The sequence below is a fragment of the Pleurodeles waltl genome, chromosome 3_1 (genome assembly GCF_031143425.1).
Source record: "Pleurodeles waltl isolate 20211129_DDA chromosome 3_1, aPleWal1.hap1.20221129, whole genome shotgun sequence".
Lineage (NCBI taxonomy): Eukaryota > Metazoa > Chordata > Amphibia > Caudata > Salamandridae > Pleurodeles > Pleurodeles waltl.
The window spans coordinates 280,957,748-280,977,705 of record NC_090440.1 but is presented as its reverse complement, the minus strand read 5'-3'; the positions used below and the strand labels follow the sequence as shown (position 1 = coordinate 280,977,705).

The 19,958-nt window shown below is 44.0% G+C and overlaps 1 protein-coding gene across 1 annotated transcript in view; it reads left to right on the top strand.

Moving 5' to 3' along the window:
• MTMR10 (myotubularin related protein 10) overlaps window positions 1-19,958 on the top strand; it is a 300,662-nt gene that overhangs the window by 223,845 nt on the left and 56,859 nt on the right. The window contains exon 15 of the mRNA XM_069222394.1: window positions 6,233-6,415. Within this exon, the coding sequence (XP_069078495.1) occupies window positions 6,233-6,415 (183 nt within the window). The remainder of the gene's footprint in view (window positions 1-6,232; window positions 6,416-19,958) is intronic.

The following is a 19,958-nucleotide window of genomic DNA, read 5'->3' as shown; positions in this document are numbered from 1 at the left end:
TGGAACTATTTGTGGCTGTTTTTGGCCGTGATGACTCTTTTATTATGGTTGGGATTTGTGGTTACTTTTTTTCTGATAATGCATGGTCATTTTCTTCCTGATCGATCTGACATTGAGCACGTGGAGACTGTGTTAAAACCGCATTTTTCGTCTCATATGGTTCGAAGAGACTTGTCCACTGTAAACATTTCTGCAATACCAATTCCGGATGGGATTGTGTCGGATAAAGTAATGTTTGATATATATGGTCCCACTGAATTGATTCAAATACCGTATGTCCTCAAGTTATCAATGAATGATATTGTTATACTTGGCATTGTTTCTGATGATTGGGATGTGAAGACCGTAGATTCTATGCTAACAGATTTGCAATATTATACTGTCTATGATGATGAAGATGCTTACCAGTTTAGAGATAATCATGGTGACATGTTTTGCTATAACTATTATGGACACCACTTTATTCATAAAGCTAGTAGCCCTAAGTCCATATTTAATTATGTGCAATGGGAACATTGCTCGACTCCTCCACAAGGGAGTTCGAAAACGTATTATGATAAATGTGCATATTTTTCTGGGCATGATCAACGAAATGCTAAGTCTTACTATTTTATAGTTGCACCGTATTCTAATAAGCAAATGTTATTGACCGATACTAAATTACTGTATTCAAATTTGTTTGTATCTAAACTTTCGGTCGAGGGGTATGAATACTGGTTTAAGACTGTTGACTTGAAAAGTGTTTGGGGTACGAAAAATTGGCAGATGCAAGGCAGGGACATGTTATTTAGAGCATGTATTATCCCTGTGCAGATGATTTTCCTCAATGACACAGTACAACAGACTAGCTGTTTGGGCTTGGCGACAATTAGGGAGTTGAATTTGCCTAGTATACCTGTCCCTTCCAAATTAAAAAACTGGCAGCACTATGTGAATGCTACTTTTAGTGAGTTTACACATTGGGTCCAGAATGGTACGCTTAACACTTCATCGATACATCCGGGCGGGTGGTTATTATGGCCTGTAGACACTAATAAGTGTCATCAACGTTTTGTCACCTCTTCAGGGGGGTTCAGGACTAGTAGGGCAGACCCTCGTTACATTTCACCAGAACATGCTGATATAACTACATACAGCGTGGGGAAGCTTTGTCAGCAATGGTTGAAGTCATCCACGCTGGATGCAGTTAAGTCACATCTCACGTTACTGTCTAATGATACTGATTTACAAGATTTTTTGTCAGGTCCCAAAGTACCACGGAAGAAAAGGTTCTTATACGAAGTTTATAATGAGATTTGGAAGCTTTCACAAGAAGAGGCTGCTGCCCGGTTGAGGCTGATTGATCAGGAAAACCTGATGCAGACTTTGTCTGTTGTTGATAATGGCATGCATACCCTTTCTGACCGTGTTTACACGATTGACAGCATTGTTTCCTCTGCCATTGACATTATTAAATCGGACATGTCTTCTTTATATCATGGGCAGAGTCAGACGCGGTCCATCATGCAGCTGGGTTGGACTCTTCAGACCTTGAAGGCAGGTCGCGTTCCATGGCAGCACATTCGTGCCAGAGAGATCTTTATCTCCTTTAATTTGACTCGTCAACAACAACTGATGGCTAAAAAGGAAGCGACATATGTTATGTTGAATATTGAGAAATTGGAGAAACTGCCTTTCACGGTGGCTGAGATTCCGTCAGCTGAGTGGTTGATTCATGGGGTTATTAATTTGCCTATCTCCACTCTGCAATTTACATCTTGTTTGAAGCACATTCCGGTGGGTAGATATGAACTATTGGGAGACAGTTACATACACGAGGTGTGGGAGCTTCCCTTTCAATACAGATGTGTTAATGGTTTGAGGGAGGTTTTTCTTAGCGGCAGCGAATGCGAAGCTTCTGTCAGCCATTCCATGGTTTGTAAACAGCTGTCCTTGCACGGAGCGTGTAACGCTTCGATTGCTAACTTAGCTTGTTATCTGAAGGGAGTTCCAGTCCCGGTTATTAAGAACACTTTCCAGGTGCTTTCTAACGGCAGTTACATTGTTCTTAACAGCGAACGCTGCTGTGGCATGCGTGCCGGAATAGTTTACGTTGTCGTTGTCAACAAGGCCGTTACGTGCTGCGGGAATGTGTTGTTTCCCCCCACTCAAATTAGGGAGGTAGCGGACATCTGGCCTCATATTGCTACTTCCAAGGTTAATTTCGACAAGTTGAGTCGGCTAAAAGCTTTATTGTTTCAAAAGCATGTGGCCCTTACATCTGCTAGCGAGACCTACGCACTTCAGGTGGCAAGGTCATCGGCGGAGATACAGTCCCTTTTGAATACTAACTTTCCAAGTCACTTCGGTGAACTTGTGGGTCGTATATTTAATGCATCCAGCACTGCTGGTATTGCACATTTTTTCAAAGCCGTTGGTGTTGGTTTTGCTCACACCTTCTCTTCCATATTCGGTTTCATACCTTCGGCTATACATTCTATTTTCGGAAGCATTTTTGGGGGTTTCCCGATTACTTTGGCTTTATTTGCTGGAGTCTTGCTGCTGTTGCTATTTTTTCACAATGGCTGTCCCGTCACGACGAGATCATGTATTGCGGCTCCCGTCAGCGCAGCTGTGTCGTGAACGCATGATGCAGCATTTTGGAGTGACACTTCAGGGTCATTTGGAGTGTGACTGGTCTCTGTCATTCAGACCGGTTTTGGATTGTGTGCAACCCGTGTTTCGATGCCTTTGGTGCTCGTTTGAACATGCACTGGCTCTCTGTCTCTCACTGCAGCGCCCTCCAATGGTCGATACTGATCTGCTGATGTTCCCGATTAGGGCTCATTCCCAGACTTGTGCACTACGGATGCGCTTGCTTCGTGAGGCGGTTTATGAGATTCCCTTCCTGGAGGAAGATGGTATTGTCTCTTTCATAGGCCCTGCACGGGGTGCCGCCCTGAATGGTTTTGGGGCTTTGGACCACACCTGCTCCATGGTGCTTTGTGGCGTGGATCTTCCGATATTGACATATATCGAAGTGGAGGAACTCCTGCGTTCTGTTGCTTCTGTCTGACGATTGGATTTTTTCTCTCCTACGAAATTGACACTATATTGAATTTGGCTTTATGGTCACATGTTTCCTAAATTTATGACTTTGTTGTCTTCTCACCTTGTCGAAATATATGATTTTATATATTGTTTATATTTGGGGCATCCTTTTATATTATTGGAACCACTTGCTACCGACAAAGGGAGGGTGTAGTGTGGTTAGTTTTACGTATTCTTTGCGCATTAGCTTTAGGCTTTAGGCCTTTGTGCACTTTACCCTGAATATATTTTATTCATTTGCTGACAGCTTAGAGCCTCTGTGCACTTTCCTCTACATGCTTTTTATTAGGCTTCGTACTGTTATTTTTCAAATAGCCAGTTCTACAGTGTTGTTTTATTTATTCATATCACACTGTTTTGCCTACTTCAGCACTGGAGTTCTCCATAACATATTTACTCTGTGCTTCAGTCAAGGATACAGTCTGGTACATTGCCGATAGACGTGGTAGGTGTTTAGACTTGGCATTCCTGCGTAGGGACATTTTGTGATCACGATGACATGTTAGTTATAAAATCACTTCCTTGTCCCAATACACGCAAGAGGGAGATTTCGACCAGGGAACCACAACTAGACGCTGACTGCCTCGTTGCAGATGCTGAACCAAGATCACAGGTCTTTGCTCAGGTATGAGGGCTGATGTCTCCACAGTGATTCTGAAAGGCAAGCTAGAAGCTTAACATGCTGTGCTCCAAATAGAACAAGCAGAGGGAGAGTAGAAACTGTTAGACAATATGATAGCTTTGTTCTTATGTTTTACTCTCCTGGTGACTATTTCAATCCTACTGTGTTGTATTGTTCTGGTTATTGCGGCTCACGCCTTAATATCTAAAATACAGTCGTTTTATTAAAACATTATATAAAACTTATACTGTCTTTGTCATTTGTATATGAGATCATATTGGAAATAAGAGAGTTGGTTTGGATCTGAGTGACCACGACTTCCCTGAGAAGTTCCAAAGATGTCATGCGCTCGGCTGCCTAATCATTTCTTCCCCGTGGGAGAAATGAGGCACTGCTAGTTAGCCGGAGCAAAAACCGGATTTAGGGTGACCGAGTTCTTTTACACGTGGGTGAGACTTAGTCCCCTACACCGTTATCGATCCTGCTGCCTAGAAATCCAGTAGTCTCATTTAGGATAATGAGAGCCCACGCGACAAGACAATCTGTCATGATATTTTATTCAAATATTAATTTACATTTTTGTGATAAAATTAACTTCATACTGCGATTATTTATTGATGTCACAACTTTAATTGACTGATTCATCTGTAAATTTTGCAGTATTCACACATTTATTTTTATAAAGCGCACAAATGTTTTTTGTCGATTAATACTTTGAACAGCAAATTGATAGAATATTTTATCCAACTTACTTACAATCACATCTTCACTGTATGCGTTAAGAGCATAAATGGCAATTGGAACCTACAAAATGATCTCAAAACCTTTGTACCATTCCCAACAAAAGAGTGCTTTTCACTCATTAGTAAAATATAATATCAATAATATCAAATTGGTTAAAGAATGAGTACAAGCACTTATTGCCTCAGTGACATACTCACTGAGGTGCATTTAATGTGTCAAGATTATATGCAAAGCTGTTTTTTTTTTTTTTTTTTTTTTTTTTTTGCAGGGGTTTTCAGTAGTAAGAGCTACTTATTTTAAATGAAAATCATCCTGAGCTACTAATATTAATAGTGTTGTATTAGAAAACGTACCAGACAAGATTGCCCCAGTGGTCACCATATACAAGAAGACTAGCAGTGATCACCTCAGTGCATCAGCCAGGGTTGTCAAAATAATATAAAAAGGCTTTATCAATTTGGAATTTCTCTACATGGGCAAAACATAACACCCATAGCAACAGTGCCTCTGGTACCAAGTTTATAATATTAGTAATGTCTCCCATGTACCACCTATCACAAATTATGAGATCTGAAAATAGACACATTTATGTCTAAAATGCCCACCATTGAATTTTGGTCAATGCATATTAATTCAACCAAGCAAAAGCTAATTTAGGGGGCTTGGTTGCACACAGGAGAGCTATTCGTTGGAGAAGCCTAGTTTATTGAATACACTCCTTCTCTTCTGTGAGATGAAGATGCAATCATACATCTCCTTTTTTGGAGTTCTTTATGTAGCATGTTAGGTTTTTCTTTTTTTTTTTCCTTATCCCCTTTCTCTGTGAACTTTTCCTGGATCGTACACACATCCTCTCACTGGGTACCTACCTACTTGATAGGATGGATAGGCGTCACTGACTCTACGCATCACACTGAAGTTTAGATCATGTTAATTACAAGTGTCTGTAAATGCACGACTAAAACTGATTGTAATAAGAACACCATTTCGTCATATTGTATTTAATCAGTACTGTTTTGGGAATTTTGTACCTTTGCTATTGAGTGGTATTAAATTATCTTCTTTGCTATACATGTTTTATGAATAATATGCAGTCCTTCACAGAGATAAGTGAGTTTGATTGGAATACTATAATATGTCTTTAAATCACCGTTTTGATTTCTGTTTATATTTTAATTAGCCTATTTGTTATAGTAAACTCAAATAGTGACCATTAAAGAGTATATCATACTCTAACAAGTGACCCAGAACCTCAAGTGTTTTATTAATCAGTAACTCAAAAACAGGTGAAGATTGGTTAAATATAGAGAATTAATTTTAGGCATCCGGTTTCCTGTCTAAAGCCTGGCAAGTTCAAACTTGATGTTACTGCCCTTCCTGAGACAGGTCGCCTAATAATTAAATTGCTTAAAACATTTGAAACAAGTATTCTAATCATAGACATCTGTCCACCTTACTCTAGTTTTTACTTTTTCTATTCACAATGAAATCTGCAGGTGTACAGTTAAGTTCTACTGGGCTTTTGAATACAAATGTGTCCTTTTCTGCTCAAACTATAGCATCATATATCTTAGTAGGCCAACTAAAAACATTTTGACTCAACGGTTTAGTTATCAGCACAAATATATTCTAAATAAATGATGATGCATTCAGCGGCATACATCCTTCATTGACCTGCATAAACATGACAATATAAACTTAAAAAGATCCATGTTCATTAACATTTTACAAATGTGATTTAATTTGCAATTTTTTTCTCCAATGCGTATCTTTCAGGAATTTGCCATTGGCAAAAATATCCAACTTGGAGATGAAAAGGGCCTGAAATTCCCTAGTGTTTGGGACTGGTCTTTACAGTTTACTGCTGCAGATCGAGCCTTGTTTAATAACCCGCTGTATGTTGGTAAAAGTGTGACACCTGTGCAAAATGGATCTGTGAAGTCATTTAAACGGACAAAGGTAAAAAATACTTTTTTATGCAAACTTTATTAAAATCAGCTATTTTACAAAATATTCTTCGTTTTTTTCACGTGCAGACATAAACATGAAAGCTCATCAAGAGAATACAGGGGCCTTGGTTTGAGCTCCAATGAAATGCTTGCAAATAGGTTGACCATTGGCAATTTTGCTCTAGGTAACATTCCACTACATAATTCTTTCCCCACTGTGCCATGGCAGACAAAGGCCCTCCTTATACTAATCAGTACTAACCCTGTTCCTAATGGGAACAGTGCGTCATTCCAAAAGCCTGGCTGAGGAGACGCCGTACACACGTCAAGAACGTGACTGCCACTCACGATGCAGGAGGACATCTTTTAGGAATATGTTGAAGTTAAGCAATTCCTCTAATCGGACCATGTCAACACTGAGGAGAAGAAGCACGAATTAGGTGGAAATAGCAGCCCTTTGTGGTTTTCACGGAAGCTGCAAGGATGCATTTGTCTATCACAGCGTGGGGAACTCTGTAGAAGGGCCGACTCATCGGGCAATGCGCGTATTTTCTACAAAGATAATAACATTGAGATCGCGAGTTTGGATTGTTCTCAGACTTATGATGTCTTTATCTCTCCATGAGTCCTGAAGAGGTCCGTATGTAAAGGGGCCGAAACGCATTGAGCTTTTGACAAGGAAGTTGCAAAAAAAAGTTAATGTATGGACTATGATTAGAGCTCACATCTTTCCCTTAATTAATACCGAAGGAAAGTAGAAATATAAGATGTAATAGCGGTTGCATCCATCTCTTTGATGTGGATGAAAGTCTTAATATATTTTGACAACCACTTTTTCAAAATAATTTTGGAGACTGATGAAGACAGTGTTTTTATATGTTTGTATATATATATATATATATGTGTGTGTGTGTATGTGTGTATATATATATATATATATATATATATGTTCGATGGCATGTGTAGCTGCAGATACACATGCTGTGCACAGTCCGCCATCTGGTGTTGGGCTCGGAGTGTTACAAGTTGTTTTTCTTCGAAGAAGTCTTTTCGAGTCACGAGACCGAGGGACTCCTCCCATTTCGACTCCATTGCGCATGGGCGTCGACTCTATCTTAGATTGTTTTTTTTCCGCCATCGGGTTCGGACGTGTTCCTTTTCGCTCCATGTTTCGGGTCGGAAAGTTAGTTAGAATCTCGGAAAAAATCGTCGGTATTGTTTGCGTTCGGTATCGGGTTAGTTAGAACAAATCGACACTGAATTTTGAAGAGCTCCGGTGGCCCTTCGGGGTTTTTTCGATTCCCCCGTCGGGGCCTGGTCGGCCTGGCCACGTGCGACTTCAAGGCTGATGGAACGGACCCCATTCCGCTTCTGCCCAAAATGCCATAACAAGTATCCGTATACGGATCAGCATCTGGTCTGTAACTTGTGCTTGTCCCCCGAGCACAAGGAGGATACTTGTGAAGCCTGTTGAGCGTTTCGGTCGAGGAAGACGCTGAGAGACCGAAGAGCCAGAAGACTACAAATGGCATCCACGCCGACAGGTCAAGAACGTTTCGAGGAGGAAGAAGAAGCTTTCTCCATCCACGAGTCGGATTCTGAAGAACTCGACGCCGAAGAAACACCCCAAACCGTGAGTAAGACGTCGAAAATCAAGACTCACGAGAAGTCCACAAAAGCCCAGGGGACGCCACCGCCAACAGGCCATGGCTTAACCCGAAAACTAGGTAACCGATCCAAGGCACCGAAAAAGGGCATGCTGGTGTCGAAGTCATCCGACTCCGTTCGAGATACCGCCACACAGCAACCTCGGAGCCGAGACAGCGGCTCCGAGAAACTTCGGCACAGAGACAGCGGCACCGAAGAATTTCGGCACCGAGACACCACGCCGAAAAAAAAGAAGGTTTCTTCGGAGCCTAAAAAGACTTCCGAAAAGGTTTCGGTTCCGAAACATCCAGCCTCGGAGCCGAAAACTAGTTCCTATACAGAGGAACAAGGATTAACCTCCCAATTACATAGATTTGGAGAGGAGCTTCAAGCTGTGGAGCCTGACTACACGCAAAGAAGGCTTCATATTCATGAGGACACAGGGAAGATAACCACTCTTCCCCCAATCAAAATAAAAAGGAAACTTGCCTTTCAACAAAAGGACAAGCAACCACAGGCAAAAGTGGCAAGGAAAACAACCCCACCACCGTCTCCACCACCATCAATACATGCATTACCAGCAACAACTCCACCACTGATGCACTCACCAGCTCATACTACAATGAGTCAGGATGATCCCGATGCATGGGACCTTTACGATGCTCCAGTGTCTGACAACAGCCCAGACTCCTATCCTACAAAACCGTCACCACCTGAGGACAGTACATCCTACACACAGGTGGTCGCAAGGGCAGCCGAATTTCACAACGTCACCTTACATTCTGAACCAATTGAGGATGACTTTCTGTTTAACACCCTATCCTCCACCCATAGCCAGTACCAAAGCCTTCCCATGCTCCCAGGAATGCTAAGACATTCAAAACAAATATTTCAGGATCCAGTTAAAGGCAGAGCCATAACTCCAAGGGTGGAGAAAAAGTACAAGCCACTGCCAACAGATCCAATCTATATTACAACACAACTAACACCAGACTCAGTAGTTGTCGGGGCAGCTCGTAAGAGAGCCAACTCTCATACCTCAGGAGACGCACCACCTCCAGACAAAGAGAGCCGCAAATTTGATGCTGCGGGGAAAAAGGGTTGCAGCACAAGCAGCAAATCAATGGCGTATTGCCAATTCACAAGCACTTTTGGCAAGATACGACAGAGCTCATTGGGATGAAATGCAACATTTCATCGAACACTTACCCAAGGAGTTCCAAAAAAGAGCGCAACAGGTGGTAGAATAGGGACAAAGTATCTCAAATAATCAGATACGGTCTTCCATGGATGCAGCAGATACAGCTGCAAGGACAATAAACACTGCAATCACGATACGAAGGCACGCATGGCTGCGCACTTCAGGGTTCAAGCCGGAAATCCAACAAGCTGTGCTCAATATGCCATTTAATGGACAACAATTGTTTGGGCCGGAGGTAGACACTGCCATTGAGAAACTCAAAAAAGACACCGATACAGCCAAAGCCATGGGCGCACTCTACTCCCCGCAGAGCAGAGGCACATTTCGAAAAACACCTTTTAGGGGAGGGTTTCGAGGTCAACCCACAGAAACCACAACCTCACAAACAAGGCCTACTTACCAGGGTCAATATCAGAGGGGAGGTTTTCGGGGGCAATATAGAGGGGGCCAATTCCCAAGAAATCGAGGAAAATTCCAAGGCCCCAAACCTCCTCAAAATAAACAGTGACTCACAAGTCACACAACCCCATCACATACCACCTGTGGGGGGAAGACTAAGCCAATTTTACAAACTTTGGGAGGAAATAACAACCGACACTTGGGTCTTAGCAATTATCCAGCATGGTTATTGCATAGAATTTCTCCAATTCCCTCCAAACGTCCCACTGAAAACACACAATATGTCAAAACAACATATAGATCTTCTAGGACTAGAAGTTCAAGCATTGCTACAAAAGGACGCAATAGAATTAGTACCAAATCTACAAAAAAACACAGGAGTTTACTCACTGTACTTTCTAATACCCAAAAAGGACAAAACTCTGAGACCAATACTAGATCTCAGAACACTAAATACCTACATCAAATCAGACCACTTTCACATGGTCACATTACAAGACGTAATCCCACTGCTCAAACAGCAAGATTACATGACAACATTAGACCTAAAAGATGCGTATTTCCATATACCAATACATCCTTCACACAGGAAATACTTAAGGTTCGTATTCCAAGGAATACATTACCAATTCAAAGTGTTGCCATTCGGAATAACAACTGCGCCAAGAGTTTTTACAAAATGCCTGGCAGTAGTAGCTGCACATATCAGAAGGCAGCAAATACATGTGTTCCCGTACTTAGACGACTGGTTAATCAAAACCAACACGCTAAGACAGTGTTCACAGCACACAAAATATGTCATACAGACCCTTCACAGGCTAGGTTTCTCCATCAACTACGCAAAGTCACACCTTTTGCTGTGTCAAACACAGCAATACTTAGGAGCGACAATCAACACAGCGAAAGGGATTGCCACTCCAAGTCCACAAAGGGTTCAAACATTTCACAAGGTAATACAGGCCATGTATCCAACACAAAAGATACAAGTCAAAATGGTAATGAAACTCCTAGGCATGATGTCTTCATGCATAGCCATTGTCCCAAACGCAAGATTGCACATGCGGCCCTTACAACAGTGCCTAGCATCACAATGGTCACAAGCACAGGGTCAACTTCTAGATCAGGTGTTGATAGACCGCCAAACATACATCTCGCTTCTATGGTGGAACAGTACAAATTTAAACCGAGGGTGGCCTTTCCAAGACCCAGTGCCACAATACGTCATAACGACGGATGCTTCCATGACAGGGTGGGGAGCACACCTCAATCAACACAGCATCCAAGGACAACGGGACATACATCAGAGGCAGTTTCACATAAATCACTTAGAACTGTTAGCAGTATTTCTAGCGCTGAAAGCATTTCAACCCATAATAACCCAAAAATACATTCTTGTCAAAACAGACAACATGACAACAATGTATTATCTAAACAAACAAGGAGGGACACACTCGACACAGTTGTGCCTCCTAACACAAAAAATATGGCATTGGTCGATTCACAACCACATTCGCCTAATAGCACAATTTATTCCAGGGATTCAGAACCAGTTGGCAGACAATCTCTCTCGAGATCACCAACAAACCCACGAATGGGAAATTCACCCCCAAATACTAAACAATTACTTTCAAATTTGGGGAACACCTCAAATAGAGCTATTTGCAACAAAGGAAAACTCAAAATGCCAAAACTTCGCATCCAGGTACCCACAAGATCAATCCCAAGGCAATGCTCTATGGATGAACTGGTCAGGGATATTTGCGTACGCTTTTCCCCCTCTCCCTCTCCTTCCATATCTAGTAAACAGGTTGAGTCAAAACAAACTCAAACTCATACTAATAGCACCAACATGGGCAAGGCAACCTTGGTACACAACACTACTAGACCTTTCAGTAGTACCTCATGCCAAACTACCCAACAGACCAGATCTGTTAACACAACACAAACAACAGATCAGACATCCAAATCCAGCATCGTTGAATCTAGCAATTTGGCTCCTGAAATCCTAGAATTCAGGCACTTAGACCTCACACAGGAATGTATGGAGGTCATAAAACAAGCTAAAAAACCTACCACTAGACACTGCTATGCAAATAAGTGGATAGATTTGTTTATTACTGCCATAATAATCAAATTCAACCTTTACAAGCATCTGCAAAAGAAATAGTAGGATACTTACTACATTTGCAAAAATCTAACCTAGCTTTCTCTTCCATTAAAATACATCTTACGGCTTCTGCTTACCTACAAATTACGCACTCAATTTCATTGTTTAGGATACCAGTCATAAAGGCGTTTATGGAAGGCCTAAAGAGAATTATACCACCAAGAACACCACCAGTTCCTTCATGGAACCTGAACATTGTCCTAACACGACTCATGGGTCCACCTTTTGAGCCCATGCACTCTTGTGAAATGCAATACTTAACGTGGAAAGTTGCATTTTTAATTGCCATCACATCTCTAAGAAGAGTGAGTGAAATTCAAGCATTTACCATTCAAGAACCATTTATTCAAATACACAAAAATAAAGGTGTTCTACGGACCAATCCTAAATTTTTACCAAAAGTAATCTCACCGTTCCACTTAAATCAAACGGTAGAATTACCAGTGTTCTTCCCACAGCCAGATTCTGTAGCCGAAAGAGCACTACATACATTAGACATCAAAAGAGCACTAATGTACTACATTGACAGAACAAAACTAATTCGAAAGACAAAACAACTATTTATCGCCTTTCAAAAACCTCATACAGGAAATCCAATTTCAAAACAAGGCATTGCTAGATGGATAGTTAAGTGCATTCAAACCTGCTATCTTAAAGCTAAAAGAGAACTGCCTATTACACCAAAGGCACACTCAACCAGAAAGAAAGGTGCTACCATGGCCTTTCTAGGAAATATTCCAATGAACGAAATATGTAAGGCAGCAACATGGTCTACGCCTCATACATTTACCAAGCACTACTGTGTAGATGTGCTAACTGCACAACAAGCAACAGTAGGTCAAGCTGTATTAAGAACATTATTTCAAACTACTTCAACTCCTACAGGCTGAACCACCGCTTTTGGGGAGATAACTGCTTACTAGTCTATGCACAGCATGTGTATCTGCAGCTACACATGCCATCGAACGGAAAATGTCACTTACCCAGTGTACATCTGTTCGTGGCATTAGTCGCTGCAGATTCACATGCGCCCACCCACCTCCCCGGGGGCCTGTAGCCGTTTAGAAGTAGATCTTAAACATTTGTACATTTGTAAATATATTACTTAAAACTTTATTATGTACATACGCATTCACTCCATTGCATGGGCACTATTACTAGCATACACAACTCCTACCTCACCCTCTGCGGGCAAAACAATCTAAGATGGAGTCGACGCCCATGCGCAATGGAGTCGAAATGGGAGGAGTCCCTCGGTCTCGTGACTCGAAAAGACTTCTTCGAATAAAAACAACTTGTAACACTCCGAGCCCAACACCAGATGGCGGACTGTGCACAGCATGTGAATCTGCAGCGACTAATGCCACGAACAGATGTACACTGGGTGACATTTTCCATATATATATATATATATATATATATATATATATATATATATATATATATATATACACACACACATATGTAAACATTTGTGATGTAAATCTATTTGTACATTATACATATGATGTATGTATGTCATTTTGGTTTGATGTCCAAAAAATGAAAATAATAATTTTGTGATAATTAAAGTACACTATCAATGACCAATTTAGAAGCTCATGCAAGTAATTCAACATTGGAATCTGTCCCTACCACTGTACCACTTGTGTTTATGGACTCTATTTATTCTACCCAGGTATCGTAGGGTTTCTAGGGTAGATCCCTTGTTTTTCTTCGCAAGGATGCATTTGAGGACTGATGCAGTATTCATGCAGTGACTGATGTTCTGAGTTGTTCTTTTTTCCCTTTCTTCCCCACCTGTCCACTGTCAAACATTTCCCTCCCCCACCACCTTCCCTAACTAGAAAAGAAGCCGCCTTTAGATAGATCCTGTAGCATTTTGGGAACCTGAGTGATACATATTTACGAGGGTTTCAACCACTACTACCACCAGTAGTGAACATTCACATGTAAGTGTAGTATATCTATGTCTAACTGATGTGTTCTTAATAATCCTGATTGATACAGGGAATTCAAACGTCAGATGTTTTTCGTCTGAATACTTGGATTTTTGCATAGATCTTGGCATCCCAGTTCAACAAAGCAGTACGCCAGTATGATCTGCATTGTAATGTATTATTTTCTGGTTTTAGAAATAGTTAGGGTGGATCCCATCATGTGCGGTGTTATTGTTCATGTTCCTAAAAAGGAGTTGAATATTTGAGCTATTCGATCAGTGAATATTTTGCAATGGGCTTTGGAAAATGTGGCCATGAAGCAGGCTGGGACTGGAGCTTCACCAGATTTCAAATTCTTAATCGTTTTCTTACCTCTTCAATGGTGATTTGGGAATCTAGTAAGAGGATAATGTCCTGCTAGAGTCTGGGAAAAGTCATTGATGGGAAGTAGACATTTTATTTGTCATACTTGAAAGATGTAATCTAAATTACTAACATCAGTGTGTCCAATCAATTTAGGCCGTCTTGGACCGGCCTTCCGTCTCCAGGACCCGCCTTGCTCCTCCTGCAGTCTCTTCTCTCCCTCTCACACTTCATTCTTTCTCCCCTCTTCTGCGTTTTTCCTTTTTTCTTTCCACTCTTGTGCCTTCTCTGAACTTTTTATTCTTGTTCTTTTTCTGTATTTCACTCTTGTGCCTTTTTCTGAACTGTTGTCTTAATCTGAACTGTTGTGCCTCCTTTTGAACATTCACTCTCTTGCGCTGTTTTCAGTATTTTCACCTTCAATCTTTGGATCCTTCCATTTTCGTACTCTTTTCAGGTGCCCTCAACTACCCCCACCACCTCTGGTGCTTTTTCCATCTCCTGCCTTTCTTCTCACCCCTCCCTCCGCTCCTTACCTGCTCTTCTGCATCTTGCTACTTCCCATGTCTTCTTCCTGACCCTTAAAACCCCGCCAGCCACCCCCTGTGTTCCTCCCTCCGTCCCTGGACCTATTTAGTAGAGACTGCACAGAGGCTGCACCGCTGGCATACTTTCATCTGCTTCCGTCTACACCTAGACCGCGCCCAGCACCACAACTCCTTGTTGGATCACCTACAGCTGCTGCTCAGCAGCAACCCTTTGCATGGTCAGACCAGGACCTCTCCACCTACTGTTGCTGCACTGCACCTCTCAGCACATTAGGACTTTTCTCCTGCTTCCACTGTTGCTTCACCTGCACTACCACGCCGTGAGCACGCTCCCAGTGCTTTCCTATGAGGGGACTCTGGGGGTCACTTAGATGCTGCATGCTGGATCCAGGGGGTCGGTTTCAGAAAACCACAGGCTAGATAAGTAGGAGGGCCACCTGCTGAGCGTCGCTGCACCTGAGGTCGGGTTCCCCAAGGCCAGGGTGCAGTGTATCATTTGGTGATGGGTATCTTCGTCTGGTGCTGTCGCGGTCAGGGGGGGTTTCTGTGGATGCACACTGAATATGTTGTCGTGGGGGACAGGATAGGTCAGCCCAGGGTGGGCACTTGCTTGGAATCGCCTGGGGATCCCCTCTAGTCGGATGGGCCATCTGGACATGGCCCGCGGGCATCGGATGCAGAGTGGTCAGGACTCACGGATATCCGGGGAGGCTCTGGAGTCCTACGGAGGTAGTTTCTTCTTGGACAGGGCCACTGTCCACGGGAGTTCTTTGTCCTCTGGGATGCAGGCAGTCCTCTGGAGGCTTGGCAGAGGTCGCCGGATCAGCAGGATACGTCACTTTCTTTTGCAGGGCTCTTTGAAGCAGGAGACAGGCCGGTAAGGCTGGGGCCAAGTAAATTTTTGTCTTCCTTCTTCTCTGCTGGGGTTTCAGCATAGCAGTCCTCCTTCTTTCGTGAGGTCGCCAGCAATCTGACAAAGTTCAGGGGGGGCACTTAAGTCCTAGATTTAGGGGCATTACGAGCAGTAGCCAATGGCTACTGTCCCTGAGGGTGGCTACACCCTTCCTGTGTCCACTCCCTTTGGGGAGGGGGGGGCACAAACCTAACCCTATTGGTCCCTGTCCTCCAACCTAAGATGGAGGATTCTGCAAGGAGGGGGGGTCACTTCAGCTCTGGACACCTTTGGAGTGGTCCCAGCTGAAGTGGTCACTCATCCTTGTTTTTCCCAAGTTTCCCGCTGAACTTGCCGCCAAAAGTAAGGCTTTGTCCGGGAGGCGGGCATCTCCACTAGCTAGAGTGCCCTGGGGCACTGTAAAATGAGGCCTAAGCCTTTGAGGCTCACCGCCAGGTGTTACAATTCCTGCAGGGGGGAGGTGTGAAGCATCTCCACCCAGAACAGGCTTTGTTTGTGGCCTCAGAGAGCACAAAGCCCTCATGGGGTCAGAAACATGTCTGCTAGCAGCAGGCTGACACAGACCAGTCAGCCCTACACTAGAGAATTGGGTAAAATACAGGGGGCATCTCTAAGATGCCATCTGTGTGCTTTTTAGAATAAATCCAACACTGGCATCAGTGTAGGTTTATTCTGCTGAAAAGTTTAATACCAGACTTCCCAGCCTTCAGTGAAGCAGTCATGGAGCTGTGGAGTTCGTAACAACGAACTCCCAGCCCATATAATTAATATGGCCACACTGCTCTTACAATGTCTAAGAATGGAGTTAGACACTGTAGGGGCATACTGCTCATGCAGCTATGCCCTCACCTGTGGTATAGTGCACCCTGCCTTAGGGCTATAAGTCCCGCTAGAGGGGTGACTTACCTATACCACAAGCAGTGTTTTGTGGGCATGGAACCCTGATAGGGATGCCATGTGGATTTTGCCTTTTTCTCCCCACCAACACACACAATCTGCAGTGGAAGTGTGCATGTGATGAGGGGTCCCTTGGAGAGGCACAACACATGCTACAGCCCTTAGGGACCCTCCCTGGTCACAGGGCCCTTGGTACCACTGGTACCCTTTACATGGGACTTATCTGTGTGCCAATTGTGGAAACAATGGTACAGTTTTAGGGAAAGAACACTGGTGCTGGAGCCTGGTTAGCAGGATCCCAGCACACTCTGTCGAGTCAGCATCAATATCAGGCAAAAAGTGTGTGTGGGGGGGGGGGGGGGGGGGGGGGTTTAACTGCAACAAGGGCCAGTTTCCTACAGTTGGGCTTTTTAAACTTTGGCAGAACTTACATTCCAGATTATACACAACGCATTAAACCATTATGACATAATATGTCCTGACTTTTCAAGCAAATATTGGACAGTAAAACACACGCATTCTCAGAGCATTGCAACAAGACGTGCTTGCAGCTAAACACTTACACACAAGAAACAACAAAACACATTTGGTCAACAGAGTAATTGCTGGTGCCATTGGTTTCACCTATGTTTCTATTGTATACAATCACACTTGTATTCCACAGCCGAACAACGCTTTACTCCCACAGAAAAAATTCTGACTGCTGTTCAGATAGATGTCATTAAAGAGAGACCTCTGGCCCAGGGGAAACGCATTGTCGTATCTCCGATCCCCCCTTGAGGCTGTCACAAAAGCCAGCATTCCTAATGCCAAGGCGCTACATCCACACTGGATTCAATGGGCAATGTCTCTGACGGCCACTGATGTTGATTGTTTTTCACCATAAGTTACAAACTCAAGAATTTCTCCAATATGAACTAGACTACCCAGTTCCAGCTAACACTTTGCAAATTGATCAATATCAAATAATTATGTACACTGATGGCTCAGCCCAACCAGCAGTAGGCACCAAACATCAATACTTCGCCACCTGTGCGTTTGAGAGTGGCTACATGAAGGATAATGAATTCCATCCACAACACACCTACCTGCAGACCTTAGGAGACTGCACTGCACAATTAGCAGAGCTCAAGGCTCTGTTGATGGCACTGGAACACACGGATCCAGGACAGTTAACATTAATTGTCTGTGATTCGTACTGCTGTGTCCAGTTCTGTAGGAAGTTGGCTCTGTATACATTATTTCAAAGTAAGAAATAGTGTGCACAGAGTCCAAGGGTTCCCCTTAGAGGTAAGTTCGTGGCAAAAAGAGATAATTCTAATGTTCTATTTTGTGGTAGTGTGGCCGAGCAGTAGGCTTATCAGAGGGTAGTGTTAAGCATTTGTTGTACACACACAGGCAATAAATGAGGAACACACACTCAAAAGACTTACTCCAGGCCAATAGGTTTTTATATTGAAAAATATATTTTCTTAGTTTATTTTAAGAACCACAGGTTCAAGATTTACATGTAATACTTTAAATGTAAGGTACTTCACTTAGATACTTTAGGAACTTTGAATAAAAGCAATATCACATACAGTCTTTGTAAAAATGGCAATAAGCTATTTTCAAAGTGGACACTGCAAAAATCAACAGTTCCTGGGGGAGGTAAGTAAAGGTTAGTTTTGCAGGTAAGTAAAACACTTACAAGTCTCAAAGTTAGGGCATAGGGAGCCCACCGTTGGGGGTTCAAGGCAACCCCAAAGTTACCACACCAGCAGCTCAGGGCCGGTCAGGTGCAGAGGTCAAAGAGGTGCCCAAAACACATAGGCTTCAATGGAGAATAGGGGTGCCCCAGTTCTAGTCTGCCAGCAGGTAATTACCCGTGTCCTCAGGGGGCAGACCAGGGGGGTTTTGTAGGGCACCGGGGGGGACACGAGAAGGCACAGAAAGTACACCCTAAGTGGCACAGTGGCTGCCGGGTGCAGTGTGCAAACAGGCATCAGGTTTTAGATAGGAAGTAATGGAGGGACCCGGGGGTCACTTCAACAATGCAGGCAGGCACAGGGGGGGCTCCTTGGGGTAGCCACCACCTGAACTAGGCAGAGGGCCGCCTGGGAGTAGCTCCTACACTGGAGTTCGGTTCCTTCAGGTCCTGGGGGCTGCGGGTGCAGTGTTGGGTCCAGGCGTCGGGTCCCTTGTTACAGGCAGTTGCGGTCAGGGCGAGCCTCTGGATTCCCTCTGCAGGCATTGTTGTGGGGGCTCAGGGGGGTCCTCCCTGGAGTGTCGGGTGCAGAGTGGAAAGTCTTGCGCTTCCGGCGGGAAACGTGAAGTCTTTAAAGTTGTTTCTTTGTTCCAAGCAGGTTTTTGAACAGGGCCGGGGTTCACGGGAGTTTCTTGGTTTTTGGGTGCAGGGCAGTCCTGAGGCTTCAGAGGTCGCTGGTCCCTGTTGGATGCGTGGCTGGTGCAGTTTTCTTCGAAGTTGGGAGACAGGCCGGTAGGGCTGGGGCAAAAACAGTTGTCGTCTCAGTCTTCACTGCAGGGCTTCAGGTCAGCAGTCCTTCTTCTTAAGGTTGCAGGAATCTAGTTTCCTAGGTTCTGGGGAGCCCCTAAATACTGAATTTAGGGGTGTGTTTAGGTCTTGGAGGGCAGTAGCCAATGGCTACTGTCCTGGAGGGTGGCTACACCCGCTTTGTGCCCTCCTCCCTGTGGGGAGGCGGGCACATCCCTAATTCTGTTGGGGGAATCCTCCACTCACAAGATGGAGGATTTCTAAAAGTAAGGGTCACCTCAGCTCAGGACACCTTAGGGGCTGTCCTGACTGGTGGGTGGCTCCTCCTTGTTTTTCTATTTATCTCCTCCAGCCTTGCCGCCAAAAGTGGGGGAAGTGGCCGGAGGGGCGGGCATCTCCACTAGCTGGGATGCCCTGTGGCGCTGTAACAAAAGGGGTGAGCCTTTGAGGCTCACCGCCAGGTGTTACAGTTCCTGCAGGGGGGGAGGTGAGAAGCACCTCCACCCAGTACAGGCTTTGTTCCTGGCCACAGAATGACAAAGGCACTCTTCCCATGTGGCCAGCAACATGTCTGGTGTGTGGCAGGCTGGCAGAAACTAGTCAGCCTACACTGGGAGGGTATGTTTTCAGGGGGCATCTCTGAGATGCCCCCTGGGTGTATTTTACAATAAATTGCACACTGGCATCAGTGTGCGTTTATTGTGCTGAGAAGTTTGATACCAAACTTCCCAGTTTTCAGTGTAGCCATTATGGAACTGTGGAGTTCGTGTTTGACAAACTCCCAGACCATATACTCTAATGGCTACCCTGCACTTACAATATCTAAGGTTTTGCTTAGACACTGTAGGGGCATAGTGCTCATGCACATATGCCCTCACCTGTGATATAGTGCACCCTGCCTTAGGGCTGTAAGGCCTGCTAGAGGGGTGACTTACCTATGCCACAGGCAGTGTGAGGTTGGCATGGCACTCTGAGGGGAGTGCC